At 44.8% G+C, this 11,801-nt stretch overlaps 2 protein-coding genes and 1 long non-coding RNA gene across 4 annotated transcripts; 1 reads left to right on the top strand and 2 right to left on the bottom strand.

The window, feature by feature from the left end:
- Positions 1 to 113: 113 nt before the first annotated feature.
- On the bottom strand, positions 114 to 839 carry LOC134209119 (uncharacterized). The gene has a single exon (XM_062685100.1). It carries the CDS (start codon positions 837 to 839, stop codon positions 114 to 116), a length of 726 nt encoding a protein of 241 aa, XP_062541084.1.
- Positions 840 to 2,012: 1,173 nt separating this feature from the next.
- Positions 2,013 to 3,735, top strand: LOC134214849 (uncharacterized). The gene is made up of 3 exons (XR_009979942.1): positions 2,013 to 2,189; positions 2,274 to 2,337; positions 2,418 to 3,735. It is a non-coding gene; the product is annotated as an uncharacterized LOC134214849 (long non-coding RNA).
- Positions 3,736 to 6,538: 2,803 nt separating this feature from the next.
- Positions 6,539 to 9,428, bottom strand: LOC134214848 (multiple inositol polyphosphate phosphatase 1-like). 2 transcript variants are annotated; one of them, XM_062694139.1, is made up of 6 exons: positions 9,411 to 9,428; positions 8,655 to 8,943; positions 8,076 to 8,292; positions 7,913 to 8,007; positions 7,616 to 7,852; positions 6,539 to 7,552 (listed from the first exon to the last, which is right to left on the bottom strand). In XM_062694139.1, the coding sequence occupies exons 2-6, from the start codon at positions 8,655 to 8,657 to the stop codon at positions 6,683 to 6,685; spliced, it is 1,422 nt and encodes a 473-aa protein (XP_062550123.1). In that variant the 5' UTR covers positions 8,658 to 8,943; positions 9,411 to 9,428; the 3' UTR covers positions 6,539 to 6,682. The 2 variants fall into 2 exon arrangements, with proteins under 2 accessions (XP_062550123.1, XP_062550122.1); XM_062694138.1 differs by lacking the exon at positions 9,411 to 9,428 and having other exon boundaries at positions 8,655 to 9,020.
- Positions 9,429 to 11,801: the final 2,373 nt, after the last annotated feature.

Here is an 11,801-nt window from a genome sequence, read left to right as displayed (position 1 = left end):
CAAACCACGCCTATTTGCTGAAAACTTGATACAGATGCAAAAACGCCAACATGACAGCACAGCTCTGTTGGTATTAAGAGCATCTCGATCGTTGCTCCTTCCAATACTCCTCCTCAACGATCCTCGACGGTCGATCCTAACATACCGGCGAACTTCCGCAGTTTTATATGTCCAAGCGCCTTGGTGAGTATGTCTGCAACCATGTCTTCGGTGGGGCAATACAGCAACTCCAACAATTTCACATCACACAACTCTTTAACATAACACTGACGTGTCTCTATGTGTCTCGATCGCTTCATTGCCCGCTCTGAACTTACAAATTTGATGCAACTCTGGTTATCTTCCCGCAGCGTGACTGGCTTGAACGACGGCTCTCCGAAATCTTCGAATATGTTCAATAACCAAACCGCTTCTTGGCTTGCCTCGCTTAGTGCTACATATTCCGACTCCATCGATGACAAAGTTACGAAATCCTGTAGACGGCTTGTCCACGAAATTGCTCCTTCGGCATACATGTAGACAACTCCGGTGGTAGACTTCCGAGTTTTCAAATCACCCGCCCAGTCCGCATCTGAGTATCCAGTCAGCTTACCTTCAGGATCTCCGTATTGTAACTTCCACTTTTTCGTTCCTTTCAGGTAGCGAATCACACGTTTAGCAGCTACCCAATCAGCCTCTGTCGGTGAACATACACTTCTTCCCAAAATAGACACACTTGCAGCGATGTCTGGTCTAGCACATACAGCGATGTACAACAATGCTCCTACTAGACTCCGATATTTGGTGTTTGTTTCTAGTAGAGAACTGTTCTTTCGAGTTTTGATAAAACCATTCTCCATTGGGGTCTTTGCATTCTTAGCGTCACATAATTTCAACTGCTCCGTAACTCGTCCAATATAGCTTTCCAGACAAATTCCATATTTGCCATCTTTTTTCGAGATTTCCATTCCAAGGAAATAGTTCGCGTCTCGTCTCCTAGATTGGTCATCTCAAAATCTTTATTCAGGGCCACGTAGACCTTTTCGATCTCCTCCTCGCTCTCGCATCCAATCATTATGTCATCGACATATACCAGAAAATATAAACGTTTCCCATTCACAATCTTGGTATAGAGGCATGGATCAGCTCGACTCTGCATGAACTTCAGCTCTTGGAGAACGGCATGCAGCTTATGGTTCCAGCAACGAGCCGACTGTTTCAACCCGTAAATGCTTCTTTTCAGCCTACATACCTGCTTCTCCTTTCCTTTGACCTCGAATCCAGTCGGTTGTCGCATGTAGAGCTCCTCCTCTAGCCTTCCGTACAGGTATGCAGTCTTCACATCAAAGTGCTTCAATATCAAATTCCGTTTGGTCGCAATAGCTAGGAGTGTTCGTAATGTCGTCTGCTTTATTACTGGAGCGAACACCTCGTCATAGTCCTGCCCATACTTTTGACAGAAACCTTGGGCAACTAGACGAGCCTTGTACTTTACAGTGCCGCCAGCAGCATTCCTTTTCACCTTGTAAATCCATGTGCACCCAACTGGTTTACGCCCAGCTGGGAGGTCTACTAACTCCCATGTTCCGTTGTCCACGTGAAAACGTAGCTCCTCCTTCATGGCTTTCCGCCATTCAGCACTCTTGCCACAGCTTAAAGTGGAAGAGTGTCTGCCACAAAAATCTCCTCTATCAGTCGCCGAGGTGCTAATCCTTTCGTCGATCTTGTAACCAGTGGTTCCAATTTGAACTTGCAGCTTCCGCCGCAAGGTATATTTTGGTCACTTGCAAAACCACCGTGTACTCCGACACCCGGTAACTCACGTTACAGCGGTTTGAGCGTGGGCAAAAGATGAGAGCCCACCCTAGTTCTCTCACTTGCCAGTAGATGGAACCGGAAGTGTTGCCAAAATGAGTGGTAGCTTCGGCAATGATCGTTACCCTCGTCGTAATTTCTCGATCTGCTGAGCTCAGCTATTAGCCAAGGGAGATTATTCGGTCCGTGACTACAAGCGGGAGTAGTAGTGCGCGCCGTGTTTTTCCCAATATTTCATAAAGTTAGTTAGTGACGTTTAAAGTCACATGTGGTGTATAAACTATAAGTTGTGCTTGTTCTTTTCAGGAAAGATAAAAAACTAAAGTCATTAGCTAAAAGGCTTAGTTAATAGTAGTAGCAAATAGTGGTGGCACGAAATTAGTACGGAATAGATTGTGAGTACGGTGATCTTTGTTAGAAAAATCCTACGTCAAAAGTGTAGTAAAACTATTGTTCGGTTTTTTTCTTATTGTTGATAGAGATAGGAGTGTTTAAGCAGAACAAAAACCCAGTGTATTTGAATTATATACACTCAACAAAAAGGTAATTAGTCTTTAGACAATCGAATATTTAATAGGAGAGCCAAGAAAGTGACGTCACATGGGGTCTAATCACGTGGGCAGGTCCTAGTGGGCCTTTTTCTGCTCTTCTATTCCTTGGCGTATACAGGTGGTGATTTGGCATTCCCCAGGGCGAAAGTTGGACCGATTCCCTAACCAGCGCACGCAAATTCCCGCCGCATACGATAGTTCCGGACCGAATTGGGGTCATTCCAACATCGCCGGCGTTCCGATCGAGCCACGTGGATAGGTTCCGCCATTGTGAAACGGGCCGGACCGCACCTTTGTTCCATTGCTTTCGCCAAGCGTTTACCGTCGTCGAACCCCACGCCAGCTCGCCGAAGTCAGTCCGGAAACAGTCAGCGTACACCACAAGCCAGGGTGCTTCGTCCAAGATCAAGCCGGGGACCGTCGCCAACGCCACAAGCCAGCTCGTACCACCAGGAAGTCAATTCGGGAATCGTCGCCGAACACGGCCAGCCAGCTCGTTCCGTCAAAATTCGAGCTTGCCCGCCGCCGACGAAGAAGTCCCGCTCGTACCGTCCGAAATCGAGCCTAAACCGTCACCGAACATCGGAATTTCGCCCACCGTCAAGCCCTAGCGCCTCTGCCAAGCCGAAGCCTCCTCGTACCGTCCAACATCGAGTCGAACCCGTCACCGAGCATCGGGATTTCGCCCACCGTCAAGCCCTAGCGCCTCTGCCAAGCCGAAGCCTCCTCGTACCGTCCAACATCGAGTCGAACCCGTCACCGAGCATCGGAATTTCGCCCACCGTCAAGCCCTAGCGCCTCTGCCAAGCCGAAGCCTCCTCGTACCGTCCAACATCGAGTCGAACCCGTCACCGAGCATCGGAATTTCGCCCACCGTCAAGCCCTAGCGCCTCTGCCAAGCCGAAGCCTCCTCGTACCGTCCAACATCGAATCGAACCCGTCGTCGAACATCGGAATTTCGTCCCACTTCAAGCCCGCGCGCCTCCACCAAGCTGGAAGCTTCTTGCGCCATCCGAACCTGGGCCTGAATAGTTGTTATCCGGTGCACCAGAAGCCGAGAAGCGTTGCAGCCGTCATCCCACCTGCTAGCGGCCAACCCTGTCGATCACGGAGGGATAAGGTGTCGGTATCCCGTGAGTCGGTCGTTACGCTCAAATGCCGCACAGAGAATTGGTGCCCCTATCGAAGACATCGCTACTGTCAACGGAGCCCCATCGACGAGGTCCATCGGCCGTCGCCAGCTAGAGCCCCAAAGGCCAAACCGCAAGTACCCCAAGCATGTTGTGACGTCACAGAAACGCCCAGGTCGGGGCAATAAATAGTATGTAAAATTATATACCGTTGAGTAGCGCTTTTCCTTAAGAGCAAGCATTCCCTTGGTTAATACACCACAGTTTTACACTCTTATCGACCTCTTTCCGGACTCAAAAGGAGTCACCAAGCCTCGCCCGTTGTGGTCTGAGCGAATTCTCTCCCGGGACAGCTTTTGAGCTCCATTTTCTACGACGTTGTTTGTCAATATTTCCACTTTGTTCCATTGATTGGCAAGTGTCGCGAAACACACAGAGGTGTGTATGCTCCTGCTGAAGGTGAGTTTCTTTGGTGAGTGGTAGGTATTACGGTCAGAAGAGTAATTGACCCTGTAATTGTCTCGTTTCCTAGCTCCGGTAGCTAGCAGGTAACAATCTTGATGATCGCCTTGCGATTTTATCCATTGGAAAACCATGGAAAGATGAACTTGCTTCGGATGCACTAGCATAGTCAGAAATATCCAAACGATTTTCTTCATCATCAATGACTTCAACTTCTTCATCGCTATCTTCAATTTCCTCGGGAACTGCTTCAATCTCTTCGATATTTTTCCCATCAAGCGGTAGAATAACATCTTCACGTTTCTTTTCAGGAAAAATTGACACTTCCTTTTCTGGAACTCCGCGCTCATGGATCACTTCTTCACGTACTTCCACAAATTTCACATCACGGCTTATCAAAATCATGTCATTCTCAGGATTCAAGAAACGGTATGCTTACCGTCCCTCTGCATATCCAACGAAGATTAACTTCACCGCTTTCGGATCCAATTTTCTGCGTTTTTCTTTCGGGACATGAACGTACGCATCCGAGCCAAAAACACGCAGATGCATATACGATGGTTTCTTGCTATGCCACAACTCATAAGGTGTCTTCTCCAGAACTGATGACGGAAGACGATTTTGGAGGTAATTTGCCGTACATAGAGCCTCACCCCAGTACCTCTTGTTCAATCCTGACTCGAGAAGTAAACATCGAACCATTTCGACCTCATAACGATTCTTCCGTTCCGCTTTGCCGTTTTGCTGTGGTGAATACGGCGCAGTTTGTTGCAAAATAATACCATTGTCAGCCAGAAAACACTTGAACGCCGTGCTGGAATATTCTCCTCTTCCATCCGAGCGAATGATCCGAGGATACCGTCCAAATTGGTTCTTCACCATACTGTAATATTCGCGCACTTTTGCATCAACCTCTGCCTTTGCTTTCAACAGGTATACCACTGTGTAACCGCTGAAATGGTCGACCATAGTAGTCACGTAGAAATGATTACCGCTGGGTGTGGCAACCTCCATTGGACCTCCAACGTCCGAGTGCACCAGATCTCCCACCGCAGACGATTTGCTCTGAGACTGCTTCGGAAACGAAATCCGGCTCATTTTACCTTGCATGCAAACTCCGCAAACGTATTCAACAGTACACTTTTGTAATTTCAACCGAAGCCCAACTCTTGACGCACGATCTTTGCAATTGCATTCGGATCCCGATGACCCAGCCTACGATGCCACAAATCTCGGGTACTTATTCAAAAGGACGTATGTGATTTTGTAAACAAAGATTCAAACGTCGATTTGTCCAATCTGATAGCACTCTCACGCAAACCATCACCACAGACAGGCAGGGGAAGCCTTCGACTACCTGTTGGTGGTGTTGGTTTGCGTGGGAGGGCCATCAGATTGGACAAATCGACGTTTGAATCTTTGTTTACAAAATCACATACGTCCTTTTGAATAAGTACCCGAGAAATGTTCACACAGCTCTGCATTTTGCTTTATGTTATCGTCCTGCAGCATTTACTTGAAAACTGCTGTGGAAAAAATCCATGCTAGTTTTCACGTAAATCTTACGATGATATTTTTCTGGGTGTGGATGATTCTGAGTGGTTGCAAGAACTCGTTCCGGAAACTGTTTCAAACGATATAATCCTCCGCTTCTCTCGCCTACAAGTGCTGCTTCCTTGTCGCGTAGGACTCGACAGCCAGTTTTCTCGAATACTACACTGTACCCAAGATCTCAAATCTTTCCTACGGATAACAGATTTCCTGCGAGAGATGGCACATGGTAGACATCGTTGAGCGTCACAAAACATCGTTGAGCCAAACAGATCTCCACACTTTTGCTTCGGTTCACGTTGGTCAACATCTTTGCTTCACTCGTCATGTGAGACGTTGCACCGGAATCCAAATACCACCTTCCGGTATTACATAAAGATGCAATCAGACACATTTCCATCATTCCACTTGACACTTCTGCTGCTATATTTGCTTTCTCAGATTCTTTCTTCTCTTTCTCAGATTTATCCTTTGCCAATTTTGAACAATCACGGCGGAAATGTCCGGGTTGGTGGCAGTAATGACAAATTACTTCCTTCTTCTTATTCTATTCGGACCAAGGAAATTCAACTCTGGAGTAAGTTTTTGGATGGTTTGGAGACTCCACTGGACCTATTTGAGTAAATGAAATCGATGTTCGGAATTGCAATCGGACATAGTCGTATAAAAAAAACAACTTCTGGCGTGGCTTGGTCGGTGGTTTGAAGGAACTAACGGACTTAGTTGGGTCAATTAAAACCAATATCTAGAATATATCCTTGTTGGATCAATTCAATCAACTGATCTTTTTGGATCAGGGATAACCTAATTCTTGACTGGGATCAATAGACAGACAGGTTTGGAAGCACTTATGCACATAGTTGGGTCAACAAAATGCAATTCTGATGGGGTTTGGTCGGTGGTCGAAATCGTCATTGGAAGCATGAGGGTAAAGAAAAAAAGCCAACTCTGGATTTGATTAAAACATACCTATTAGAAGAAAAGAAGGAAAATCCACAATGAACACAAATAGGCATTACGGATATTCTTTTGCAATCAATTATTGCACCATTCAAGGTCTCTTATATGGTATTTTATAATTCCACACTTTCTCTACCGACGGACACCCTATCTCTTATTCCAATTTAAAGATGTTAAAATAATTGGTTTTAATGCATCAGTATTGTCTCATAAACATAAAAAATAACAAAACATTTAACCCAATGTCCCATTTGACGCGTCACTTCCGCTACAGTACATTGTTGCACAATCTCCACTGGTGAAACGCTCGAGATAACGAACTACTTTGGACCAATCGCACAACTCACCTCGACACCAGTCCAATTTCAAGACTTTCTCGTTCAGGAAGAACTTCACTTTCACAGGTTCCACCGGATCGCTGCACTGGTATCGGACGACTGCGACATTTGACGCAAACGGAGTCAGCTCGCTCGATTTGAACTTACGATGCCTCATTGAGAAATAGTTATCCGCTCGAAGTGCATTTTTATCCCTTTTGGCACCCAAGGCAGCCAGAAAGATTTGAATCTTAGACTCATGTGTGAAATATGCAATTACTTGTTGTCCATCTACGCCGCCTAACTGCGTTATCATGTCTGCTACCGTGAAGCAGGCCAAATTGGAGCTCTCCTTGTATCCATAGCTGTTCTGGTAGTAATATTTGAGATCCTCCTTGTACTCGAGAACATCCACTTGATTCTTTGTGAAGACACTGCACCAGGGGCTGTTCTCATATGGATGCCAAGCTTGTTCGAATCTGCAAGCATCCCACAGGTCTTCAACCTGTTCGGTGCTCAAAGTGTAATCGAATCCCAAACGTTTCGATATTTCTGACAAAGTCTGTATGTACAGACGGGATTGTAAAAACTTACTCGCTTCCGAGTTCGGTTCGTCATTTTTGTCCTTATTAGCATCATATGCCGGACAGAAATCGTACGCTTTTAGTAAAGTATCGTCACTGGGGTCTGACGTTGCATCAATGGAATTATAAGCTTCATCTCCGAACAGACCTTCAACAAACGCTTTGAAGCTGGCTTCAGTACGTTGCGTATTCGTATGGCGGAACTAAGAAAAACGAACATGTAAATATTAACAACACCGTATACATATTCCGAATCACATGCTTACCAAATATCGTTGCTTATCGTACGTCCCGTTGAACAACTCAGGATAGCGATCCTTTTCTCGTCCAGCAAGAAATTTCAAATCATTCCAACCTTGGTTAGTGAGGAAAGATCCGTAACCGGTGGTGATATTTGAATCCCAGCGCCATGATCTAAGTAAATTCAAATCTTCCGTGCACAATCTGCCTACGTTTGGAGCCGTACGACGCTTATTGTAGTTATCCAGAACCAAGTCGCGGAGCTGAAATTGAAATACGCAGTTCAATATCTGCGATCGCTAAGTCTTTAATAAAAACTCTACGGTGTTCAGAGCCTGCGGTAAAGATGCGATATCCTTTTCTCCCATCAGTCTCGTTCCATGACGACTGAGCAGCCAAAACTTGGTCGGAGTGCAATCTGTACTTGTGCGATTGAACGGTTGGATAAGTATTATGGGAAATACAGTGATTAATCGATTCGCTTACTTGGCACGATATGGTCCTTGCTAGAAGCCGAACCGCGAACCACTTCGTAGGCAGTTTTGGTTGCGAAGTGTTTCGACTGACTACGGTGTCTATCGCGACTGTAGCAGTAGTCCTCACAACAGAAGCTGCTCTTTGCCGCCTGAACGACGAGTTGGCTAGCAAGAAGAACGCTCAGAACGATCGGGATTATCTGAAGAACTCTGCTAGATCGGGTCATCTAAAAGAAAGGATAAAAATTAATTCGGAATAGAATTTTGTTGATTGATATTTCATTGGCTTCTATCGGCTAGACGTATACTATCTAAGCTCAAAGTGGAAGGTAGCATTTTATCGAAGCGAAGCCTGCGACATGTATGAAACCGCATAAAGCAGTAAGCAGAGTATTGTATTGAAGACCACCACGAAATTGAGATCGCTGATATTTTATTATCCCTAACAAACTTAATTCTGAATCATACAAATAACAACAGGGTGATTTTGAACATTCATAATCAAGTAAAGCTTTAAAAATGAATATATTTGTTCAATGTTCAATTTGGAAATCTGTTATACTTAACTAATTATTAAATATACACTTACCATTCATATGAGTCTGTATCTTCCAATGTTTAAATAACGAAGCAAATTCAAGAAAAAACAAATTGTTGTTCACTTGTTGCCTGCTCTTCGTATTTCTTGCCGAAACGAAGCTTCAGTTATATGAATCAGCACTCAACTTTGCCCAAATGAACTCATAACTCGACCAGGTACATTAATTTACACATGTTGAGGCTCGTGATCTTTCAGGAGGTTTGAGAATAGTGAGTTGTGGTACAAATATTGGATGCAACGTCTCCCACCAACTAGCCGTTATCAACTGAAACTGAGTCTGATAGACCAAATGGTAGACAAATTAGGCAAATTGTAGCAACACCGAAAAGCCTCATAGCCTCAGATAAGATTGGTTTGTCGATACTACCATATAGGTCGGTTTTGTCAGTACCCTTTAGACAATACCCTTTGTGTTGTATACGGTACAATGATCTTATACTATGTTCAGACTACGGGTTAGATGCTATTTCTTATGTCGGTAATTTGAATAAAATGTGATATTCAGTCCATAGTCTGATGCTACGTTTTGACAGGGCGAGAGAATTTTGAAAACTCAGTTGAATTCAATTGACTTGCCAATAGTTAAACATGTTCAACTATCTTTCCGTTCAGGTGAATTGAGAGAAGATGATTAGACGTTCAATCCGCGTTCAAATCAACCTAAGTTCAATTCATTTACTTTGTCTAAACTTAGCATGAGCAATACATAAACTTAAATATTAACGACTGTTCGTTGCACATTACATTTTGATTTTGACACTCTTGAAAATATGGAAGTTTCAAAGTATATCTTTATCACAATAAAACAAATTATACGTGCTGCTAACTGTCGTATCTCATTCAAAACTATTCACTACACTAACGTGGATGCTATATATATTGGCTACCGAACGATGCTTCGATTACATATTGTTCACTCAATTGCATCCATCAGCTGTCCATGAGGATGTCAGCTTCTCGACATTGTATCGAGCAATGATTAGAAAATTGATTGCTTTCGGATGCACGGAGTGTTATCACATATTATCACCCACGATGAAAAATAAACACAACCAATTCAATTGTATGATTGAAAGTGTTATTTATTCCTTTAATTATGGAGTGCTTGACACACCATTCAAAAGTACATTCTATATAAACCAATTTCAGAACATCAACACTATTGGTCAAAGTACTCCTCATTACAAGTTGAACTGATAACAGAAATCAATGGATTTGGAATGACTAAGCTAATAAATTTTAAAGTGAAAAGCAAATCAGTTGAAAGAGTGTGTTGTTACTGTCCGACACTCTGGTTACGTGTTTGGCCCACTGCAGTGGACTGATTTTCACGATGCATAGTTCTCCCAACAGCTGATGCAACTCGTGGTTCATTCATCACCTCTACCTACCGTCCATCATCTGCACTTCATCATTGTGCAGTACTTTCCTTTCGAAACCTCCAAGTGCGCGTTGATCCCCCAAGATCATCTTACAAGTCTTTTGTCCATAGAGGACTATCGGTTTAATGAGCGAACTCTATTCGATCGAGCGTTTTGCGAAGTCCAAAGTACGTACGATTTCCTGACATGATGCGTCTTCAAATTTCTCTGCTGGTATCGTTATCGGAGGTCACCAATGAGCCCAAGTACACGAAATCTTCAACCACCTCGATTTCGTCACCATCGATACAAACTCGTGGTGGGTGGCTTACGTTGTCCTCTCTTGAGCATCTTCCTATCATGTACTTCGTCTTCAACGTGTTGATGACTAGTGCGATTTGCTTAGCTTCCATTTTCGTTTTCAGTCTGATGAATGCTTCCTCCATTTTTTCAAAGCTCTTCTTCTTATTGGAATTACATTCCCCATTGCCACCCCATTACCTCCTCGCTGCTAAGTGTTCAATCAGCATTTCCACAGTTTCTAATCTAATCGCGAGGTTTCTAATCCAAGTTACCATTTATGCATTCGTATATCATGAGGCTAACACGATGATACTTTTATGCCCAGGGCAGTCGAGACAATTTCCAAACCAAAATTTGTCTAGACCGGCACCGGCGGAATCGAACCCAGCCATCCTCAGCATTCATTTTCATTTATTTAGTGTACGTCTAAACAGATAACACTGAATGAACAATTTGACTCCACAATACACGTTTCGAGGCCGCATCTCTCCATCCTCGAATGCGCCCCACGCTCGCCAAGTCGTTTGCACCTGGTCTGCCCACTTTGCTCCACGCCGTCTCGACAGTAAAGATCTGGTCCATTCCATTGTCGAGCGGCCGTCAACGAAGCCGGCTTGATAACTTTTCATGAACTCATTCACTAATGGTGACAGACGACGGAAGATGATCTGGGATATCACTTTGTAGGCGACATTAAGGATGGTGATCGCTCGAAAGTTCTCACACTCCACCTTGTCGCCTTTCTTGTAGATGGGGCATATCACCCCTCCCTTCCACTCCTCCGGTAGCTGTTCAGATTCCCAGATTCTGACTATCAATTTGTGCAGGCAAGTGGCTAGCTTTTCCGGGCCCATCTTGATGGGCTCAGCTCCGATACCATCCTTACCAGCTGCTTTATTGATCTTTAGCTGTTGGATGGCATCCTTAACTTCCCTCAAGGTGCGGACTGGTTGGCTTCCATCGTCCGCTGAACTGACGTAGTCATTTCCTCCGCTGTCTGACTTTCACTGCCTGTACATACTTTCAGCGCCATTCAAATGTTCCTCGTATACTATAGTGCTGCTTCCACCTTTCGATCACCATACGTCCGTCCGTCAATATGCTCAAGATGTGTCTGCTGTCTCCGCTTCCGTCTATAACGTTCCACGTTCTGCCGGGTACCGCCCGCGCTGCGTCCTTCTCCTCCACTCTTCGTCGAACCAATCACTCCGTCGACTTCGTCCCACATACCCGACGTTGTTCTCCGCTGCGTCGTTAATGGCTGCTGTATTTCAGCAGTCCTCAACAGGGGCCTCATTGAGCCCACCCTCTTCCGGAAACGCGTCTCGAAATGCTGCGCGTATGCAATAGCGACATCAGGTTGCTTCAGTCGCTCTAAGTCGTACCGCGGCGGTCGTTGGTACCGAACATTGTTAATGACAGATAGTTTTGGGCGCAGTTTAACCATCATCGGATAGTGGTCAGAGTCGAT

The sequence above is a fragment of the Armigeres subalbatus genome, chromosome 2 (genome assembly GCF_024139115.2).
Source record: "Armigeres subalbatus isolate Guangzhou_Male chromosome 2, GZ_Asu_2, whole genome shotgun sequence".
Taxonomy (NCBI): domain Eukaryota; kingdom Metazoa; phylum Arthropoda; class Insecta; order Diptera; family Culicidae; genus Armigeres; species Armigeres subalbatus.
This window is presented reverse-complemented; position numbering and strand designations above follow the sequence as displayed.

Coding starts and splice junctions, on each gene's coding strand:
- LOC134209119 (XM_062685100.1), bottom strand. CDS start 839: ATGGAGAATGGTTTTATCAAAACTCGAAAGAACAGTTCTCTACTAGAA.
- LOC134214848 (XM_062694139.1), bottom strand. Junction 8,008..8,075: donor CAAGGACCATATCGTGCCAA/GTAAGCGAATCG, acceptor GCACAAGTACAG/ATTGCACTCCGACCAAGTTT. Junction 7,853..7,912: donor TACCGCAGGCTCTGAACACC/GTAGAGTTTTTA, acceptor TTTCAATTTCAG/CTCCGCGACTTGGTTCTGGA.